Genomic DNA, 23,308 nt, shown 5'->3' with positions numbered 1-23,308 from the left:
TTAGATGAAATCTAAGCCACCCCCATACGGACTTGTTTCAAGACTTTTTATATTATTATGCAAAGACAGTGAGTCTTGCGAAGAGTTGATGAGTGATAAATGCAACACTGACTCTTTTCTCTAGTTACGTTTCATTGTCTTTCTACTTGCTATGGCAGGGGGAAACGTTATTGAGTAGGAAGAGGTGTGGGGGTATTTAAGAGTACGTTTAATTTGAAGATTGGGAACCTTTATTCCAAATGAGTGGCTCAACTGCCTAAGCAATTGAAATCTAAGGGAAACTTTTGAAAATTTCACTGGGCTCCTGAATGATATTACAATTTTTCTTTGTTGAAATTTTAGGGTCGACGAATTTTCATTTTTATTTTTTTTATTCTGGATTCCTGATTCCGGATTCTGTGTTTTAGGTAAACCCACAGAAAATCGACCCATGATACACATTTTTTACATAAATGAAGGTAAAATTGATATTGACTCAATAACTACACTTATATCGGGGGAAGATTTTGATTTAATGGTAGTTTTAAGGAAAACAAAATGAAAATGAAAATCAATTTTTGCAACTCGTCGCTTCCTTGATTTTTGAAAATTGGCAATCGATGTTGTTAACAAAATATTTAATTCCTTAATAATTATTATCTCCTTATTCTCCTGTATGGTTCTGAGGTTAGGAGCATTTATGATAAACATGATTATAACTCGTGGGAGAAAGATATTATTGAAAAAACACATAATTGTTTATTTTTATAACATAGCGTGCGTGCATCCTAATCTAATTCTTATTGGCATCATCATGGTACATTTCTCAACATATGCACGGTCGTGCGTCCATCCGATGACGTGTGCAAGTCAGTTGGGGGAAGCATGCACGCGCTGTTATTAAAAAAACTTTTACAGAGAGACAACATCATAAAAAATGTATATTTATAAGAGCTTCAAGCTTAATGAAATGTTAACATTAAACCAATATGAGAAACCATTTTCGCCTTTATTTTGTACAGAGAATTTTGTAATTAATCTGGAACAAAACCTGTTTTCCAGGAATCGTTTACTTTATTTTCACTAATTGTTATAAAAGAATTGGTTCATGCTTTTAGCAGTGCGTATACCGAGTTATGGATGCACTTGGGAAGTTTGGAGAGCACTCAAGAAGCTTGAGTTACACTTCTCTCATGCTCTCCAAACTTCCCGCGTGTATCCATAACTTGATATACGCACGCTAAGGATGAACCAATTCTTGATTGTAAACAAGTTCTAGGTATATTATTATAAACAAACAATGCTTAAACATAGCCTGTAGAAATGAACTCCGTCGATTGCCACTGAAAGGACTAACCGACTTAAATGTCATCAAGTTTTGGATACATTCAGAAAACAAACCAAAAAAAAGTATTGCCACACAATGCTTACACATATCAACACATATGGCAGACAAAAACCAGATGAGCCTTATGCAAAAAGTTAATGACCTCTGTAAAAAATCAAACCTAAACACATTAAATTTAAACACATTTATCTCTCAGGTCAGACTAACACTTAATAAAGAATTGACTCAACATCAATTAAATTTGATAAAACAAAACAAGAAATTGAAGTTTTACTCCATGTTTAAAACTGACTCTCACAAAGCTGATCTTTTGAACACAATAAACAATCCCTCTCGCAAGAAAACGGTAAATAAATTTAAATAGTTTCGGAAATCATGGATTACGGATTGAAACTGGCAGACACACAATACCCAAAACCCCTTAAAATCGGGTGTCTCGAAAAACGAAGACCTCTAAAATGAAGACCCTAAGACCCCGAAAACTCGAAAACGAAGACCCCCAAAATTTCCAAGTGTAAGTACAAAAAAATAAAATAACATAAAAATACATTAATTTATACCTCAAGTGAAATTTAATTCCTTCCTGTGGTCCTACCCCCGGGTCAGGGAAATGTATGGAAAGAAACGAGTCTTAAATCGATCCTTCTCGGAATTACAACCACGCTTTTGTGAGAGCAAAAGAAATGAAGCCTAGGCTTTCTATTATGAAAGTTCCTGGTTCATGGTCACATACATGCCAACCCACGGAGTTCAAAAATCGGGAGACGTCCAGAAATCTTCAGGGGCAGCCAGCAGAACCGTGTCAGCAACAGCGAAGAGCCTCCGAGGCCTTTGGAATTGGGGCTATATTTAGGCCTTGAGTGGGGGGGGGGGGGGGGGATTCACCGTTCTACCGTAATTTCAACATTTCTTTATGGTTCAACGAAAACAAAAAAGCCGTAATCAGCGTTCAATCTTTCACTAAGTATTCAATATTTATAGTCGACGTAAAAAGCGGGAGATTTGTGTAACAAAGCGGGAAAGCGGGAGATGAAGCAAAAAAGCGTAAGTCTCCCGCCAAAAGCGGGAGAGTTGGCATCACTGTGGTCATCTGCCATCTTGAGCTGGGCAACCGCGTTTCTTGGAATACTGACCGGAAGTGTGTTTCCCGCTCCACTGCAATCTCGCACCCAACCCAGAGTCCTCAGGCTCTTTGGCCAGCGGTTAGTCGCCAGGAGAGACTCTGGGGACATCGAATTTTATTACCCCAGGATTTCTGCGGTAGAACAATGGAAATCGTTACGGAACAGCCAATCAAAAAATTTGAATTTTTTTGATGTCCCCAGAGTCTTCCCGGGGTTGCCCCGCTGACCAAAAAGCCTGAAGACTCTGGGTACGAGATTGGCTCCACTGGACCAGAAGCGTGTTTCCGAACGTCTCAGTTGCGCTGCTGGGATTTTATTTAATTACCAACTACAACCTGGAAAGAAACGAGTCTTAAATCGATCCTTCTCGGAATTACAACCACGCTTTTGTGAGAGCAAAAGAAATGAAGCCTAGGCTTTCTATTATGAAAGTTCCTGTAATGATTTTGAGGTTCTTCAATCCCAAGTACATGCATACATTTATCTCTATAGCTGTGAACTGCTACTAAGCCATAGTTCACTGGAAAAAATACAGGGAAATGTATGGAAAGTTCAAAACACGACTGGACGCTTTCTGGCACAGCTTACATCCCTCCAATTTTTTTCGTAAAATCCTTTTCCTCGTGCCAAAAGTTTCCAATTCACGAATTTTTCAGAAGCGATGTTTTATGAAAATTATTTGACATCGGATTTCCATACAAACACTGTTATTTCAAGCCTGTTTGCCTACTGGTCAAAATGGCGTCGAAAACCGTGATGAGGCCTATTTTACATGGAGGCTGATGAATTTTGTTAAAAATAGGAATCGACACTAGGGATTGAAGAACTTCAAAATCATTACAGCAACTTCCATAGTAGAAAGCCTTGGCTTCATTTCTTTTGCTCTCACGATCGGGTGGTTGTAGTTCCGAGAAGGAGGGATTTAACACTCGTTTCTTTTGCTAGTTGGCAGCGCAACTGAGACCTTCGGAAACGCGCTTCCGGTCCAGTGGACCGGGAAACACACTTCCGGTCAGTATTCCAAGAAACGCGGCTGCTCAGCTCAAGATGGCGGAAAATCATGGTAGGACCACAGGAAGGAATTAAATCTCACTTGAGGTATGAAATAATGTATTTTTTGCTATTTTGTTTTTTGGACTTATACTTGGAACATTTAGGGGTCTTCCTTTTCGAGTTTTTGGGGTCTTAGGGTCTTAGGGTCTTTGTTTTAGAGGTCTTCGTTTTCGAGACACCCCTTAAAATCCCTGAATTTGCCTTTTCTGCCACTTTAATGAAGTTGAAAATGATTTGCATTTTATAATCCATTGCCACCTTTACGATAATTAACGTTGAAAGTTTTTTGAAGACATAACAAGCAAATATCCTCATTTCAATGGTTTTGACAATAGTTCTAAAATTATTTTTCTTTTTAACAATGTTGATCCTACTATTTGCAGACTTACAGCTGCCTATATCCATTCATGTATGGATTATAGACAGACTTTAATTATTTGAGTTAGTGAGAGACCCTTTTGTAATTTTAGGTAATACCATGTACTCATGTGGGAATACCAAATAAATTGTTGTTGTTGTTGTTGTTGACAGTTCGCAAACTGGGTATGGTTGTCATCAGTGTTGGCCTGGTTCATGTTAGTTTGTTTTTAATCTTCTCCAGCTGTTTTGCAATTTTCCAAATATGCATATACATAATCGTGTTGCTTTATTTCTGAATAGTTGCAGTTTTCATGCCCATTAAGGAGGGATTATGTCCAGATGAGAAAGTCAGCTAGTTGCCTGACTAAATGCTCTGAAATTTTCAAGAAAGGTAAGTAATTTTTATTTGCTTTTTTTGACTAATGAGTTGTTATTGTGTGACTGAAGCTTAAAATATTCTGAGTTTGATTATAATTTGACCTGTTCTTGAGCTTGACTCCTGCTACAAGTAAACTCAATATTATGACATTCTCCTCTCTTGACCGAATCAGTTTATTTTAAAAATATGCATTTTTTTCTTTTTTTTTTCTTTCAATACATTGTGTTTGATAAACATTTTTGTCGTAGAGATCAGAAGGTGCTTCTTTTCTTCAAAGAAGCACAACATTATTAAGATTACAAAACATGTTTTATGGAAACTTCTGTCATAATTTGTCAGTTACAGTACAATGACTGTTCCAGGTTACAATATTGAGTCCAACAATATGTTTTCCTGATGACAATTAATTAAATAAAGACATTTATTATTATTAATATTATTTAATTATCGGACGTTTCGGAGTGATCATGACTCCATTTTCAAGGGAACTACTGTATGTAGCAGATCATACAGATCATGCAAATTACATCATTTAAAGCAATCTTCACGCAAAAATTAACATAATGGGGTGCGAAAATTACACAAATACTTTTGCACAAATAGAGTCCGATTGCATGTTACAATTTTCGCTCTATAATTTGGTGCAAAAGTATTTGTGTAATTTTGGTACCTCGCACTTTAAATGATGTAATTTGCATGATTTGTTACACAGTTCCCTTGAAAATGGAGTCATGATCACTCCGAAATGTCAGATGTTATTGTTCATTTTTGCTGTTATATGCTTGAGAAAATCTCTTTTAATAGTATTATTATTATTATTATTATTATTATTATTATTATTATTATTATTATTATTATTATTATTCAATAAGAAAAAAGTAACAACAACTAGGGTGGTAAAGGCAAGTATCATACTTGCTTTTAAAGCAACAAATGTCATACTATGACATTGGGTAACTTATTTTGTTCTTCCAGCTGCAATATTACTGCTGGAAATGGTTGTTGCCTTTAGTTCTTGACAAGCCGACTTATTCACACTATCTATAAATTCAAGTTTGCTTACATTTCAGTTTCTTTTCTGAGCTTTGATGTCAAGGAATGGATCACTGAAAATGACTTACTTGTGCATCGGTTAAAAGTGAGTAAAATAGTTGACACAATAATGGACTGTTAAGTTTCCTTTAACGTTGCAGTTCCTATGATCATTAATTTAGCTAGAGATCTCAACAGACAAACAATAACAATGTGATGTTTGGCATAAAGGGCGAACACCGTTCTGCGATCAGCGTGACAGACAACTCCCATAACATGACCATAAAGCCTTACATATCTCCCTAGCACTATTAACTGTATTTAAGACCAGCACTGGGTTGGAGCACTGTGGGGAGCAGGGATGGCGCAGTGGTGAGAGCACTCGCCTCCCACCAATGTGGCGCAGGTTCGAATCCCGGACTCGGCGTCACATGTGGGTTGAGTTTGTTGTTGGTTCTCGTCTTTACTCCGAGAGGTTTTTCTCCGGGTACTCTGGTTTTCCCCTTTCCTCAAAAACCAACACTTCTAAATTCCAATTCGATCTGGAAAGTGTCCCCAATTAGTGCTCCACACTAAATACATTGACACTTAAATAAAGTGATTTATTTATTTATATATTTATTTTGGACAAGTTGTAGGCAGGTCCAAAACTTACACAATCTACAATCATGTAAAAGCCTAACTAAATACAAAATTAGAGACACTAAGGGTAGATCCAATTTAACAATCCAACAGTAAGCCAATTTATACAGTAAGAGAGTGATACTCTGACTTTTACTAGACCATTGTACAAGAGATTCACATAGCACTTGATGAGACATGAATAGAGATATTTATGCCTTTCAGCCATACAAAACAAAGGATAGAAATGTAGCAGATTGTATTGCAACATGCTCAAAGAAAGGTTTTATGGAGAATGTTAGCATGCAATGGTGAATTACTCCATTCTTGTTAAGGTTACCCGGTACCTTCAGAGGTGTCTTCAGAGGTGTCTCGCGTCCAAACGATGTAGCAAGTCCGGTTTAAACTGTAAATACCTGAACCCTTATATCAAATTAGAGCTTATAGAACTGGCTATCCAACTAAACCAAGAATTTTGAAATAAAATGAATTGCCAAATTTTTAGCGCTGTTTTCTCGAATAAATTTTTTTCCCCTCGGAGGAGCCACTTCAAAGAGCTGAAACTCAAAAGGAATTTGTTCGTTTGCCTTCAAATTTGGACAGTAGCTAGTTTAACATATAAACAACAAACACGTGTCTGCGAATTTTTTATTTCGAAATATTTTTTCTCCGAGAGCGATTTTTGTACGATCACTCCACATTTTTTTCATCCTATTTCGAAAATGCTCTATAACTATTCACTGCGATTGAATATGGCAAAACGCAGACACATTTTTTTAGCGCTTTGGGTCCGGAAACTGAGGAGCAAATTAAATTAGCAAAAAACAAAATTCACTTTGACTTGTAGCTGTAAAAAAGTGATTCGGACGGTCGCAATTAGAGGTCATGAAAAATTCGACAATTTATTTTATTTCAAAATTCTTGGTATGGTTTGATAGTCAGCTCTATAAGCTTTAATTTGATATAGGGGTTTAGGTATCTACAGTTTAAACTGAACGCGCTACATCGCTTAAACGCGAGACACCTCTGAAGGTATCGGGTAACCTTAACATTAACACTTTTCCAGTATAGTTTGGCTACATTTTACAGGCTCAAGCAGATGGAATAAGTATTACTAACGGTACATTTTTAACAGTGAATTTGTCAGTAGTAATTTGCAAAAGACGTTTTCATTGATGTTGCTTTTTTAGACAGTTAGTTAATTACAACTGAGCCATTTCTTTTTGTTTTGTCCCCATAAAAAAGGAAGATGACGGTCAAAAAACAATAAAGGAAGTTGTGGACAACTTTAAATCTCTGCTGGAAAAAGTCCAAGGTATTTGTTTTAATCATGAAAATTGTAAATGGTAATTATTTTCAAAGCCACTTGTAATAAGCATGGCTCATATGTGAGTGTAAACATCTTGTCTGTTAACACCAGATGTCAAAGTAGTTTGTCTGACCTTGGAAAAGTTATAGAAAACAGGAATCTTCCAGAGTTGCATTATGCCAAAGGACTCCTTCTTTAGTCTGAGATTTTCAATCAGTTCTTGCTCTCTTTGTTAATAGACAAGAATCTCTTTTCCAATATGATCTATAACTTGTATTGTTACCCAAGATAAACTAAAGTCTTATTGCATTGAGTAGATTACAGCTGTTTTAAATAATTTACTTAAATTGAATGGTTTCCTTCACATAGATTGTGACAGGAATCTACCTTAAATGTTGTTAAACCCAATGTTATTTTGATGTGTTTTTCCAGGTCTTCCACCAGAGTCTTCCTTTATATGTTATGAACTTGCCATTGTGTATAATTTAAGCCACCTGTTGCTGCGGGGACACACAAATCTACCTGTCGGTGGACATCACAAAAGTACTTTCATTCTTCACAAAAGCCTTTTGAGAGGTACTTCACACTCTTTCTTTCCAGAATTGCCAGAAAGCTTTAAAGACCAAGCAGCTTCACCCACGGGAGAGGGAGGAGGGGGGAGGTACTTTCCGATACATGCATAAGCTATATAGGTACATGTATGTGCTGCCCCGAAGGCTATGGCTTTTGAGACATTTTGGTCTGAAAACAGGTATTAAATATAGATTTTGACCATTATGGTCTTAAATCGGGTGTGGTTTTCAAGGGAACCATGAGAGCGTCTTTAGAAAGGTATTGGTCTTTTCAACCTTAGATGAATAGTATAGAAAGAGAAGCATCCAAAATATATCATTTGAGCTGAATTTTCAAGTGAAATTTACAAATTCTTGACTACCGTGTTGATGCAAAGCTTAATTACGCCAGAAGCCAGGTCTGAAAACGGGTAGGATTTTCGAGGCCTTATCTGAAAATGGGGTGTGGAAAATGGCGTGTTGGTCTGAAATAGGGTCAGGATTTGAAGAACCGGGTGTCAGACCCCTATCAAGAATTCGGAGGTGTATTCGAGCCTCCCCGGGAGTTTCACGTAGTAACTATTGATGAATAAACATAACTAGCAATAAATAAATTGACTTAAGCTACACGACTGAGATGATCAGGCTTTATACAGCCTTTACTCAACTCTGGTGAACCAATCCTACTTTCTTTCCTCCACTATGACAATATTTTAGCTGAACTCGTACTGGTCGACAATGAAAAAGCGTTCTGATTGGTACCCTGAACTGTCCAACTTTTCTATGCAGACAGCTTAGTTAGGCCACTCACAAATTGATTTCACTGAAATTTATTGAGTTTTTGAAAAACTGTTTTAAAAAACCAGTCTGTTGTAAGTTATGTCATGAAATGTTTCCTGCATGTCTTGCCTATTTTTTTACAACTGAAGGGCTGGGTTTGGCCAAAAACCATGCTACACTACATGTAAGTGGAAATTTTCCCATGAAATCCAAACTACTACAAATCTGCTCTAATTTGGGAAACAGGCTCATTATCAGACAAGAAACATACACTTTAATGACTATTTTCTTATCAGGCTTGTACATTTACAATGATTTTATTATATCTATATGTTGCATTCGTGCCTACCAGTACCGAGTAGCAGTAATAATCATGCTTTACTGCTGATAAATTTGTGAGATTTAGGTCAAGCCCTGATGATTAAAATTAAAGTTCCTTAAACTACAATCTTGGACAAAACTAGCTGAGAAAAATATGAATTGCGCATATAGATTTCAATCTCCCTTAACAAAAACACAGTCTGAGAGTAGTGAACCTTCAACCCCCCTTCCCCTCACTCAATGTTGCTTGGTAGGTCAGATGATTACCCAGTTTTTTTGTCAATGGCAGACCAGTACTGATGAGGGGAGGGGGGGTGAGTTGTTGATGTGTCACTGTTTGGTGGAGTTTGTTGGTCAACAAAACGTTTCTCTACAGTTTTGACCAAGATTGTAGCTTGTTCAGTTTGTACTGAAACTTGTTAATATCAGTTCATTTTTTCCCAAACTTTTAAAAGACAAACTTTAGTGAGCAGTAGTTTTTCAATAGTTACCTGATGACACTTCAGTAATGTATATGTTGTGGTTGATTTTTTTTCTTTTGATTAGTATTTTTCAAACCAGTTAAAATTATTTTTTCCTTTGTCCAGTATCATTACCATAATCTAAGATAAAGGGAAATAACCAAAACAAAATTTTTAACCACAACATGTATATGCTGGGCGAATTTGTCTTGATGTCAAGAAAAAGAAGCTGTTTTGGTTCATTAATTATTAATAAGTAGTTTTTTTTTCTTCACTTGATATTTGCAGCTTTTGAGGCCTTTAAAATTATTGGTGATTTGGATCAAGAAGCTTCAAGAGATGCAACAGATTTATTTACTGTATCAAACATAGATCATACATTAAAGCAGCTGCTACCTTTATTGTTTAAAGCATTCTCTAACAACAACATTAGCTGTGCTCCTCTTGTATTGAGTTGCTGTCTTCTTGCATTTGTTTGGTTACTGGATGAAGATGGTAAGTGATCTGCTCACTGTCAGGTTTAACAGGGCATTGTTAAAGGGGCAGTGTCACATATTTTTAGTGTCACTATGAACAGCCAAAAACTGTATTTGTTTCAATGGAATCGTTAAAACAGTGGTTTAGTTTTGTTAGCAATAAACCTACTAAAACACAGAAACTACTCTTAATTATGTTTGCATGGCTTTGGATGGCTAGGATTGAAGTGGTTTGCAACTTGAAAAAAATGGCCAATTTTTCAAGTTTTGGAGAAGTTGCTAAAAATTGATTATAAATGGTTTGTTCTTCCTAGGAGAAAAAGCTTAATATTTTTTCCTGTTGTTGTAAGAGCATTTCCATGTTACAAAACAGGTTCTTCAAAGCAGTTGTAACCAAAATGCAGCAAAATGGCCATGGCAGTGCCCCCTTGTAATAGTCAGTGGTAATACATTGTATTGTTATGCGAGTGCCAATGCATTTAGCATGGCCGCAGTACTATTGGGAACACTATGTACCCTCCCCCACCACCTCCAACCCCACCCTGAAAAAGCCGATCCCTCAAAATAAGTCCCATGAAAGGCTTTTTGAATAAATGAGCCTAGACCTTATTACTAGGCAGCACTTTACTTTAAATCTAGTATTTTGGTTTAATGTTAAGTTTTATTCAATTTATTCTTCCTCTTCTTTCTTGATTTACTTTCCTTAGTGAACAGAGTAAAGGCTGTAAAACTTCTTACTTTGGTGCAAAGTCATTTAAAAAATTTGAAAGATGATGTGAGATGCAATGTCATAGATGAGGTGAGAATCAAAGTTGTAGAAATGTTTGTTGATCTAATAACAAACACGTGGGCACAAAATTCCCAACATTTCTAGTAACTGGACAGCAGTCCCTTTGTGGATAGTTAACAAGGAGACTGGGCCTAAAGAGAGATGCAAGTGAGCAAAAAACTGAGAAAGACTGGAGAGGAGGTGGGAGAGTAAAGGATTGTACTTTTTAATCTGTAATTGACACGTCTGAATTTGCCTTCTATTTAACCCTCCAATGGGTTAACTACACTAAGGACTGGTTCACACTGGTCAGTGACAGAATCAGAAGCAGAAGCGGAAGGAATCTTACATTCCACTGTGAATCAAAAAATGAAGACAGAATCGCAATTGTAACCTCGACAGAATCAAAATATTCTGCTTGTGATTCTGTTGCTTGTGTCAGCTGGTTTACTAGAATTGTAAGAGTTAGCAGAGGAATCAACCAATCACAAACCTTATTCCTAATCTCTTTACCCGAGATTTAGAAGGGAAAACATGGTGACCTTCAGCCATTTTTCCATCATATCAGTTTGCACTAGGTCAGAAGATTCTTCTCATTCTGACTCCCATTCTCCGCTTCTGCTTCTGTCACTTCCATTGCTTAGATGAACCAGGCCTTAAACAGCCATGAACAAGGTTGATAACTAAAAGGAAATTTAGAGCACAGAGTTGATAACTAAAAGGAAATTTATCCACAGTAAAGAGATTCAGCTGCTAATGTTTCAAACATTAGCCCTTTGAAGCATCAGCACTTGATCATGAATCTCTTTACAGTGGCCAGCTTACCTTTAGTCATCAACTCTGTTGATAAACCAAACATCCATTACTTTGAATAGTGAAGTTTGTTTGTTTTCCTCTTGCTTTTGTGATCCAAGGTATCTTCTGATCGATGTCCTGTGCACCTGTTTAGTCTGGAGTACATTCCTTTAAGGGCTAATTGCACTATAACCTCATCAGCAGGAGATTTAAAAGGCAAGAGAATAATATGTAGAACTTTGTTAACATTAGTGAGCTCAAACAAAGCTCAGTTTTATTACAGAAAGCTGCCATTTTTCTCATTTTTCATCCACTTTTCTCTTCAAAATTTGAAATTATTCATCTTGCTGGATATCTGTTGTGTAAAGATGATGCATGTTGACCATGTATGGACAGTGTAACAATGCACTGGATAGAGTGTGGCCAATGTGCGAGCCAGCGAGCCAAACGTGCGAGCCATGCGAGGCAGACGTGCAAGGCATGAACAAAACATGCAAGGCATGAACAACCCCCAACAAAACTGCTAGCCGTTAAGCTAACCGGGGAGCTATTTAAGCTAACCTGAGTGCTATTTAGGCTAACCGGAGTGTTTTTTAGGCTAACCTGAGTACCTCACACGTCTGCCTCGCATGGTTCGCTGGCTCGCTGGCTCGAAGATTGTCAAGACTCCACCGAATAACAAATAATATGTTTTATTATTCCACTATTATGTCATTTCACGTAATAAGGTCAAGAGAGTGTGCAAAATACAAGACTGTAATACACTGTAGTGTCCCGGTTTGACCGGTTTACAGCAGAGCGAAAATGGACAAACACATTTCACTGGCTTCCTATGTTGTTTTCATCATTTGCACGTCCCACTGATAGACAGCTGGATGGACAGATAATGCTGGGTTTATTTCAACACTCTTACAAGAAGAGATAAAGCAAAATTAACAAACTCTTTTTGCTTATATATCTGCACATATTTAATGTAAAACCATTGAATAAGATGTATATATTTCAGTTTGTTTTGGTTTATATCAAAACTACAGCCAAACTGGATTGAAAAAGAAAGTTGGTTTTTATTTCTTAAGTGACCTGATGTAGGCCATATACCCAAACAGCCAACTAATTTTGACATATTTATTAGGCCCTTTATGCACCAATCACTTCACTAAAGGCTGCATGTATATCGGGTGATCGTGTCAAATTTGATTTTTGGTTTCAACAAAACAATGAACAAACTCTGAACAAAAAAATCGGACTATGTTTCTGTAATGAACTGACATAAGACTTTATGAGGGTAAATATCTGGAGCACACTTGGAAAAAAGCTACAATGTAAAATTTGAAATAAAAATTATTTAAGGCATTTTACATGTAGCCTCTCTGGTTTTATCCTAGAAAGTGCTTGGTCACAAACATTGTACTTATGGAATACTTAAAGTCTGATGATCTTTTTTACGATCATTTTGATTGATTAGATACACAGAACCTGTTAGCGCTGGTGACAAGTTTGTTGGCATTCTCGCACTATGCAAATGAAGACTATGATAAAGTACTGACAACACTTCAGGAAAGAGTGGAAGGTCAAGATGTTGGTTTTAATGACCTTTATCTCAAAGGTCAGAACTTCAATGTTTTGACTTGTCACTGAACTATAATAGCCTGTGAGCAAGCTTTCGTCTACTGTTGGAAATTCACAAATGCACGCACATGTGGAACTCGGACCACCTTTCACTGGTAGTTCAGGCATTTAGATTTGTTGGTCTGATCAAATGGAATAAGCCACAACAAATAGCCAAGGACAGATGCCACAAAAGCTGTTAGAAAGTTGCGACAAGTTAAGTTTTTGGAACGTCATTGTCAAGTGGCAATATGGCTCATTATGCAGCTCTCTGATTGATTCAGCTTAATCAGATCTTATTGATAGTGCTTCATTTTGTACTTTTAGAAAAAAATTATATTTGTGTGGTTCTGGAAAAAAACCATACCTCCCCCATGAAAGATTTTTTTAGTTTGAACCCCCCACCCCTTCTTGGAATTTTCAGTATAGCTTCTTACTTTCCTTTGAAAATTTTGGGCTTTTGGGACACGTCGTACAGCTCCCACTTGAAATTTCCACTTTCACTATGGACATTTTCTGGAACCTGCACATACAGAATATATATGAGCATTATATAGAACTTGTATGTATCTGAAAAGGTAGTATGGGTAAGAGTGTAAACTAACAAACGCTTGTCCTTTGGTAAAATACAGGATATGTTTTCTATGTACGAAATGAAGTGGACAAGGCATTGCCATTGTTCCAGCAGTGTGTTCACATCTCACAGGGCCAAAACAAAGCTGCTGCGTTAAACATGTTAGGCTGTTGCTGTGCTGTTAAGGTATCAAATCAGTTTTATTTTAATACCAAACAAAATTACGCAATCATATAATAAGTGGCAAGTCTAAAACAGTACTTTAACGGCCTGTGAGACCAAGCTGATAGACGGCTTTCAGTGGCACATTGAAAATAATTAGGACAATCTGAAGTGAGACAAACTCAGAAAGTGTGACAAGTCCTCTGGCTCAAGTGCTCCTCTCTTCTTTCCTTTTGGATTTGTTTTATCAATGACAGTCCCACGTTCAAATCCTGGGCCATGTTTGTAAATAGCCAGCTGCATGATATGGGTAAATAAAAAAAAGGTATAAATTTGTTAATTTGTACATGTATAATGCATAATTCCATGAAGAGATGATCAAATGCGCTTTACAATATGGGGATACTCTCCAGATCATATTGGTTGCTTTTTGAGGAGAGGTGAAAACTGGAGTCCCAGAGAACAAAATTTCGCAGAGAAATGATGAGAACCAATAATAAACTCAACTCACATATGATGCCGAATCCTGTTATTGAACCTGAGCCACATTGGTGGGAGGCGAGTGCTCTGAACCCTGCGTTATCCCTGCAGGGATGGCATTATCACTATGAAGTGTGAGCATAGCAGGCATCTTTTGCTAACTTGTTGACAGTCTAAAGGTTGCTAATGATGTGAAGCTATGTTTCATGTTGTTTTGTTAGCTCTAGCCTGAGTATCTTGACAGTTATTAATATAAAAGAGCAAAAAGGGTCCTTTTGCTGGATTTAAATAAGGGACTGGGTTGATTTACAGCCAAGTGTAATAAGTCTTGACAATCTGCGAGCCAGCGAGCCATGCGAGGCAGACGTGCGAGGCGCTCAGGTTAGCCTAAAAAACACTCCGGTTAGCCTAAAAAGCACTCCGGTTAGCCTAAATAGCACTCAGGTTAGCTTAAATAGCTCCCCGGTTAGCTTAATGGTTAGCATTTATGTTGGGGGTTGTTCATGCCTCGCACGCCTCACATGTTTGGCTTGCATGGCTCGCACATTTGGCTCGCATGCCTTGCACGTTTGGCTTGCATGGCTCGCTGGCTCGCACATTGGCCACACTCAAGTGTAATACTACTCTGCCTAGCCAAAACACAAATGCGGTGTTAATGCAAATTTAATTTTAGTTTTGGGCTGAGAGTAAAATTTTTGCTCTCAGGGAAAACACCACACAGCAGTATCCAAGTTCAAGGAAGCCATTCAAAGTGATTTTGAACAACTGGAAGCTCTTTTTAACATCTGTCTTCAGTATCGAAAGCTGGGGAATTTTACGGCTGAAATACAATGTGTGAAGTTACTGAAAGAGGTGAGGGATAAAAATGTAATCAGCCAAGTGACAGAACTCATCATAGAGAAATATGGAAAGATTTGAAGACCAACAAGTTTTCTCCAGGCTTTAACTGCTAGTAGCCTGTGAGCCGGCGGGGGTATTTTGCCATAGAAGTGTCAAACATGTGTTGTGAAATGTCTGCCATAGCAACGACTAAAACCTAGCCATTTATATAATAAGTGCTTTACCCTAAATAGTATAGAAGAGTGCTTAGACCTAAATAATATGATTCATTGCTTAGCCCCTTAACTGTTGTAGATGGCGTAAAATGCAACGTTTGGTGTGTAGCATTCTGCAAAATACCCCTGCCCTCTCTGAGCTGGGTCTCTCGCCTAGGATTCTTTCAGATGACTCCGACATCAAGACAGTTTGTGAAAAACAAAATGGTTAACTTGTTTACAGGTTGAATCCACGCAGCTCGATTGCTCAATGTACATGCGCATTAACTGTTTCCTAGCTAGGGAGACTATTGAGGTCATTTTGACTATTGTGGTAGTTGAAATATCATTGCGATACTATTGCAATAACGTTGTAATGTTGTCTTCGCCCATTGTCAGCTTGTGCACTGTTATAAAGAACGACTTAACTTACCACCTCTTTAAATACAGATAAGACCCTGGAACAAGCTATTAAAACTATCAATATTTGAGAAAACTATTGCAACAGTTATCGATAGATGAAATTGTGATTGCTTTTGCATAGCTATTGGAACTCCCACTATTGCGATGTATTGTTACATACTTATTCCCAGCCAGATATAGAATGGTGTCCCTATCAATATCATCTTTCAACAAGTGATCACAGAAGCTCTGTCCATAGTTTGGTTCTAAAACAAGAAATCTGGCCACAAGTTTCTTGCGCTACTGTAAGTGCCCTCCAGGTCATAATAATTATGCAGTTACTCAAGATTTACTTGTTTGTTTATTAGGCCATCAGTGGTAAAGTGGAAAGTGAACAGCGCTGTAATGTAGCAGTGATTTCCACAGAGATAAGAGATAAGAGATTAGGTGAGTGTCCCATGAATGCTGGGGGGCAGGGATAGCGCAGTGGCGAGAACACTCTCCTCCCACCAATGTGGCTCGGGTTCGATTCCCGGATTTGGCATTATATGTGGGTTGAGTTTGTTGTTGTTTATCGTCCTTTTCTCCAAGGGGTTTTTCTCTGGGTACTTCAGCTTTCCTCTCCCGTCAAAAACCGAAATTTCCAAATTCCAATTCGATCTGGAGAGTGTCCCCAATTAGTGCTCTGCACTAAATACAGTGACAGTACAGTGGTTGAGAAAGTGGCGCGAGTTTTGTTAACCAATAACAAATCGTATCAATGCAAAACCAAGATAAACGCAAAATTACTTTTGACACTCAAATGAAAACCGCTCTAAATAAAGTGATTTATTTATTTTATTTAAAGCAGAGTTAGTTCTACTTGTTGATCAATAATGACTTTAAACGATACAATGTATCAAGTGAGTATGAAGACAAGGGAATGTGTCCCTCATACATGTCCTATTCCATATTTTAAAAGTAATTATAATAAACCAGCTTTTAATAAGTTATTTTTGGATCAGCCACAGAAGTTGCCATAATTAATTATCTGGTCATATTAGCAGCAAATCGAACAATGCCTACAGTTACTGAAATGTGTATTGGTACACTTCATGAAAACATTTCATGGAAGTATTCAGCTGTCTCACTTACCAAAAAAGACTTACGGTTTTGTGATTTCTGTGATATCCTTGAGATAGAAAAGTTGTGCAACTTCAAATTCTACACAGTGACTTATAGAGGGTAACAGAATCTGTCAACAGCAGACATTCTAGCGCAAATCAAACATTGTAAACAAAATATTCAGTACCTACAGTCAATTCCCTTTATTGCAGACACCCTCAGGACCGCGAGTTAGGGGTCCTTAATAGCGAGAGTCCGTAATAGCGGGAATTTATGTCAATCGAGCGTCTGCAGTTTATTTAGCTGTTGTCCCTACTATCGATGTGTCCGTAACAGCAAGGTGTCTGCAAGGCGACAGTTGACTGTATTCAGTATTCTCATTTTAAACATTCTTACTTGTCAAAATCTACATTTGTCCACAACTTACCTTGACAATGGCGTCATGATGACACCGAAACGTCGGTTTTTATCGTTCGTTTTTGCTTGTTTATGTCTTAACAAACCGTTATTGATAAAAATTTATTTTAGTGTCATGTCTTTTTCATATTATGTGTTAGTTAGATGATCGCTTTTGGCTGGCTCCCTCTGAATATCAGCCTCGTTCCTGAATAGGCCACCCAGCCTAAATGAAGTTTACCTTATCTTGCCTTACCTAAATTGTACCTGGGATGTGTGGTTGATAAAAAAAAATAACACAAGATGAATTACCTGCAGAAAACTGAAGCGTGTTTAAAAATACACAATCTTATCTTTATTCTGGCTGTACCAAGCAGAACCCTTACCATATGACATTGTCTCTCTTTGATCCTCTTAAAACAGAATTAACAATTCCTCCAAGATTTGCCTTGACTGATGGGATGCCAAGAACTAGAATAACAACAGAACTTATAACTTACATGTTGGCAAAACGATCTGCAGAACTTGGCAGGTTTGTGCTGTTATTTAAAATATCCCACGGTGAAGCACTACAGCAATGTAATTGAGGACGGTGCGTACTAATAACGAAGTATTTTTGCGCCGTTTATGACTATGCGGGACAAGCAGATCTTGGCAAGGGCTATGGAAATCCAAAAAGAAAATTGGGGGTAACCACGTATTTTTTAGAGATAATTAAGCAATAATTATTCTAAAAAGCAGTAAAATGCAATGTATGGCGTTTTTTTCCAAATTGAAGCTTTGTTATCTCTGAAAAATGCACGGTTAACCCCCAGTTTTCTTTTTGGATGCCAAAAGCGCTTGCTACGTTTTGCTTTCCCCGAATAGTTTTAAACCGTGCAAAAATATCCCTGTATTAGTAGCCACTACCCATAGGAAAACCGATTATCACGAGATGCGCAGAACGTATGCGCAGTAACAATAGTAGACACCCTCCTTAAATTAAATTTAGTGCTATAGGAATTGGTTGTCATCTTTTAGGATCTTTTTGTTGGTTTTGTGAAGTTCTCAGCTAAACCAAGAGGCAACAATCAGAGGCAATTTAAGAGCTTGTGTTTACAATTGAAGTGTTCGGGGCAAAACCGATCAAAAGTGTATTTCAGATCGCGTTTTGCTGTTTTAGGTCCGATTCAGGAAACGTTGCCTCAATGTTTCATCCACCGCTTTGTGCTTCGTTTTAAGATAAAACGGAAATCTTGCTCATAATCATAGATTTTTATTGCGCACAAAACGCAAAACAGCGGATAAAACATTGGACCAACGTTTCCTGAACGAATTCAAGACCAAATACAAAAGCCTGATTACAGATGAAACTGGACTGCACTCAGTCCTGTTATACCAACATGGACACAATTTTAGGGACAAATGAGTGTCCGTGTTATGGAGGTGTTTTCATTGGCGAAGCAGAGTTTAAATTAGCCTGCGTAGCTAGCGGTATTGTAGGTGCTCGCGAAATAAAGTTTCCGCCAAAACTTTAATTCGCGTGCGCCCATACGCCTACAATACCGCCAGCTACGCAGGCTAAGTTAAATCGATTGACGTCACCCTGGGACTAAGTAGCCTGCGAACGCAGAAGTTTTTCCGGCTGTCGCTTCTCTCCCAAGAGAAGCGACAGCCGGAAATACGTATGGTTTCGCAGGCTAGGGACTAAGTGGACTGTTTGTAGGTTTGTTTTGTTTTCATGTTTTTGCTTCGTTTACTCTCATACCTTCTCTGTGGTTTAGAAATATCCGTAACTCCCCTTCGTAAGGTTTTTAGTTTGAACATTCTCCCCCCCCCCCCCCCCCCCACTTACTGTAATTTCCATTTTAGTTTCATACATCCTAGCTCCCCTCCCTCCCCGTCGGAATTTCTAATGACCCTCCTTTGTGGTGGGTACGGATATTTTCCGGGACCAAACATTTTAGTTGCATTTCTTTTGGCTTTCAAAAAACTAGTATAAATGCACCGAAAGAGCTCCGTTGGCAGTAAAAACGCATTGTCTTTTGGCGAAATGAAACCTCCTTTTTTCAGGTTTGAGGAAGCAGCCAACAGTTATCTTGAGTTACTGGCCAACATTGTAGAGGTGCAGTCATCAAACCCTGTAAGTAACGTTCTCAAAACAAGATTCATGAGTCTGCATACAGAGTCCCCATACTGTTGGACACTATAATGAACATACACGAGGTACTAATAATCAGTGTTCATCACTGGAGAGTGATCTTGGATCAATACACTGACAAAATAGGCCTCTGTACTACACAATAAAACACAAAGAATTTTATATAGAAGTCAAGATTCTCGCAATTATCTATGAAGACTGTTACGAAAAGAAAACTGAACAAATCACCTCTGCGATGCCGGTGCAGTGCTCTACCAAATGAGCTATCAAGCCATCATGTTCTGAGATCATGATATACACGTGAAGAATAAAATTAATATAAATATTATATGAATCATGTATACGCACAGTAATGAAAGGTTATATAGAAGAAAAGATTATCGCAGTTATCTACGCAACCAGACTGTTGCTAAAAGTCCTGAAAAAAAAAATCCAGGCTTGAAATAATTTGGCAGTTTGCTTGACGTTTTGGAATAGATTTCCTGAGATGAATTTAGCAAACGCGTAAAATTTCGTAGATATTACAAAAAATTACTCAAATTTTAATAAAACTTTACAGGTGGCGTGGCACACCATGTCACTTTTTATGAAATTCTTGCATATACTGGTTGTGGCAGAGTATCAGACCTTTATGAAAGGTTTGCAAAATTTAGTCTGTATTTAGTGTTACAATCTAACGTTTGGGAATCTAAAAGTGACTTTCCTCTCCTGTACTCATATTACAGTCTGATACCATTCATGTACCGAGTCCTACAGAGTTATACCGGCAGTGTGCAGTTACACTGCTGAATGCTGGTAGATACCAAGACACTTTGACTGTGTGTGATAAAGTGCTAACGACTGCTGATAGCGGAAAACCAACTGAGAATGGTATGAAATAGAATTTTCATAAACAAACCTTGTTTTATCAGTTGTTGTTGTTGTTAATCATTGAGACGTTTTCTTTGGTCATTTTGTAAGGAAAGAAAAGTCAGCGCAGTAAACAGTGTTGGATGTTCTCGGAAACCTTTATGGGCCACTTGCATTCTCACAAATTTGCTTGGTCAATTGCACTCGCTCAAAATCTCTTGTCACGCGATAAAAATAGTTTTGACGTGAAGACGTTGCAATGACAAATTCTGTCAGTTACTACTAGGACAGTGCTTTGTAATTTTCGCCATAACTTACAGTTATTTGGAACAGAACGGTTGATAAGGTAATCTGGCCGCCGTAGAGAGATTCGAGTGCTGGCGTTTTGTGAGTTCATCGGCAGAGCGACTAGAATGAAGGGCTAACGCTCGAAACGTCAGCACTCGAATCTCTTCTCTCAACCGACGCTAAACTCCGTACTTGTTTTTTAAGTTCTATTCTGTTTGTTTGTTTGGGTTTTTTTAAATTTATTCGTATTGTGTACGAACTCACCATTAATAGCAATGTCTCTACCTTAAAAGGTCACAGCGATGAACAGAATGAAAACTCCACAGCTCCCAGGAAAAGACTGCGATCAAATGACGATGACAGTGCAGCCAGCACAGATGAAGAAAGTATGTTTTGTGGTATGCTGATGTTGAAAGCTGAGGCCTTAATTCATCTTCATCAACCACTTGAAGCGCTACAGGCCCTCAACAGGTAGAGTGGTAATCTATGAAAGCATACTAATATTTTTTTGTGATAAATTTGTTGGTGAAATATGCAACGTTCATAGGCAACTTAATTGTCGAGCTTTGAAGGTCTTGAAATTTGAAGCGCTGTAAGTTCGTAAAAAAATTATTTGGCATTTTTTAGTCAAATATGTTTGGTTGGTTGTCCATTATATGTTTAGAAAGGAGAGTTTGGGTGAAAGTTAAATTCCAACGAAAGTTTCTCTGAAGATGTACACGTAGTTACATTTTTTTATACTGTACGATGTCCTCACAAATTAGGATTTATTTTCTCAACGGTCATTGAAAAATCCTGTATAGACCCTATGTAAAAATGGTTGACATTTTAATATTCTTTTGTTTGCATTCAAATAAGCTCTACTAACCTCGTTCTTGAGTTTAAAAAAAAATTAAAAGAATATTTTACTTAGAACGAGGCTAGTAGGGCTAAGTTAGATTTCACGTGTAGTGTCACGTGATTTCTGATGTAAACAAACCGCGAAATTTCGGACATCCGTTCCTACTACTAACTACGAGTCTCTTGTTGAAGTTCCCGTTAACATAAGCTTGTATATTTTTCCATTGCTCTCGAATAGTTCCAGGTTCAAAATGTTAAAGCACAAGAATATGAGTGTGGCAGAACTTAAAAAGTATTTGCAGGGACTTGGAGTTTCAATGACGCAGACAATTTATCACTAAATTAATGATATACCAATCCGTTTTTTCTTGAGGACCGTGAACAACTTAAACTTGTCGCCGGTGTGTGCAGACAAAAGAAAATTAAAATGTCAGCCATTTAAAAACCCAATATGGCAATATATATCCCCTGGTTGGTCGATAAATGTGATTTTCTCTTCACCTACCTGCCTGTCATTGTATTGAGATGGTGAGGAGAAAATATATTTTCATTATATTTTTGCTCATCCAAGGGTGTTGAAAACACTAGAAGGTGTCCGATCATCCAATTTTTACTTGGCTCGTCAAGACAAAGAAGCCTCCAAGGAACAGCAGCGAAAAAGGAGAAGAATTGACACTGGTGAGTGTCCATCCTGACCTGCGAAGACTCATAGATTGCTGTTCAGTCTCTGAGGTCACTGCATCCTTTGAAAAGTCCTTGACTTTTATTGGCGCAAAAGTTACATTATCATGCAGCCTTGTCAAAATGTTTTGTAGTATTAAGCAGGAAAAGCTAGTAGTAGGCACCAAGGATCTGAAAATAACGGCTTCAAATAGTTGTATCTGGTGCATTTTGGGGGAAGACTCGACAGCCCCATTTTTGACAGCTTTTAGATAACACTCTTTAAGAGCTTTTTACAGTGGAACCTCGGTTTCACAAAGCGCCAAGGGACTGTTAGAATATCGTTGGTCGTATCGAGGACTTCATACAGAGGTTCATTAAATCGAGTTTCCACTGTATTTCAAATCAAGGCCTTTTAGACCAGTAGCTTAAGTGAGAAAATTAAGCTAGGATTTCAAACTAATGTAAAGTGTAAAACCATCAAAATTGAACATTTCAGACCAAATTCGTCAACCTCCATTATCCTATCAGAGTAACAAATGCATGTATTGTAGGTATAGATTCAAGATCTTTGTTGTTGGTCGCAATTTGAGTTACAGTACGCTTGATTTTTCTTTTTAACAAGTGTAAGAATAGGCGGCAAGTGTTCCATTGTAGGCGGCAAAATTGCCGGCTGCCGGGCTGGTGATGGATTGCTAAAAACTTCCTTTGACTTAATCCAAACAAAAAGAGACGTGTAAGTAGTCAGGCCTTGATCCAGGGGAAAATGTGACTGTTCCAACATTGTGGCACCACATTTGTTCACGTATAAGGCAAGTAAATGTTGTGCCAACATGTTGGCATGTTGGGACTCTAAAAAGTCCAAGATTCAACCAACCGTTATGCTTTTCAATGCCGTCAATTACTGAAGCGGACCTCTTAAAAACAATAACGTTTCAGGGCTCAACGGAGTCAAAAGATCATGTTCGTGCGCTGTAATTGGCGGATTGCGATCCACTTTGTCGGTTTCTGTATTTTTGCGATGAACCAGTTGCCACCGTAATTATGATTGACAGCAGTAAAACATGTAAATAGTTACTTGAGGCTCAAGTTCAGGGTCCGTATGTTATTGAAAGGCCCAGTAAAAGGGTTATTTTTCCTTCAAAGGAGACAGCACCCTGTTGACAGAGCAAGAACAAAGAATTGAACCAAACGACCTTGTAAAATTAAAGGTGGGTATTATCTATACCTGTTATCTCGAACTTACCACCATGTCTGGCAATTCACCCAAAAGTTACTCGATGATGGAAACAATCAAAAGCCGCTGCTCGTCAGTTATCAAATGATTATAGTTCTTATTGCCTAGCAACATGTTTCAACAAAATTCACGTGATATTTCAGAGACAGCGTTACAACTAAACCAGAAACACTTTC

General features: G+C 37.8%; 2 protein-coding genes across 4 annotated transcripts in view; one reads left to right on the top strand and one right to left on the bottom strand.

Moving 5' to 3' along the window:
- Positions 1 to 23,308, bottom strand: part of LOC146450029 (U7 snRNA-associated Sm-like protein LSm10) — a 139,733-nt gene that overhangs the window by 79,603 nt on the left and 36,822 nt on the right. The window lies entirely within an intron of this gene.
- LOC146450031 (uncharacterized) overlaps positions 1 to 23,308 on the top strand; it is a 33,799-nt gene that overhangs the window by 6,851 nt on the left and 3,640 nt on the right. The window contains exons 2-18 of the mRNA XM_085100763.1: positions 4,165 to 4,255; positions 5,314 to 5,381; positions 7,142 to 7,211; positions 7,638 to 7,781; positions 9,607 to 9,813; positions 10,502 to 10,593; positions 11,478 to 11,574; positions 12,824 to 12,964; positions 13,599 to 13,726; positions 14,888 to 15,034; positions 15,987 to 16,065; positions 17,542 to 17,650; positions 19,171 to 19,240; positions 19,984 to 20,128; positions 20,689 to 20,866; positions 21,807 to 21,913; positions 23,042 to 23,106. Coding sequence (XP_084956889.1) covers positions 4,165 to 4,255; positions 5,314 to 5,381; positions 7,142 to 7,211; positions 7,638 to 7,781; positions 9,607 to 9,813; positions 10,502 to 10,593; positions 11,478 to 11,574; positions 12,824 to 12,964; positions 13,599 to 13,726; positions 14,888 to 15,034; positions 15,987 to 16,065; positions 17,542 to 17,650; positions 19,171 to 19,240; positions 19,984 to 20,128; positions 20,689 to 20,866; positions 21,807 to 21,913; positions 23,042 to 23,106 — 1,938 coding nt within the window. The remainder of the gene's footprint in view (positions 1 to 4,164; positions 4,256 to 5,313; positions 5,382 to 7,141; positions 7,212 to 7,637; positions 7,782 to 9,606; positions 9,814 to 10,501; positions 10,594 to 11,477; positions 11,575 to 12,823; positions 12,965 to 13,598; positions 13,727 to 14,887; positions 15,035 to 15,986; positions 16,066 to 17,541; positions 17,651 to 19,170; positions 19,241 to 19,983; positions 20,129 to 20,688; positions 20,867 to 21,806; positions 21,914 to 23,041; positions 23,107 to 23,308) is intronic.

The sequence above is a fragment of the Pavona decussata genome, unplaced genomic scaffold (assembly GCF_977016875.1).
Source record: "Pavona decussata unplaced genomic scaffold, jaPavDecu1.1 SCAFFOLD_510, whole genome shotgun sequence".
Taxonomy (NCBI): domain Eukaryota; kingdom Metazoa; phylum Cnidaria; class Anthozoa; order Scleractinia; family Agariciidae; genus Pavona; species Pavona decussata.
The sequence above is the reverse complement of the archived record's forward strand: the minus strand, read 5'-3'. Positions and strand labels throughout refer to the sequence as shown.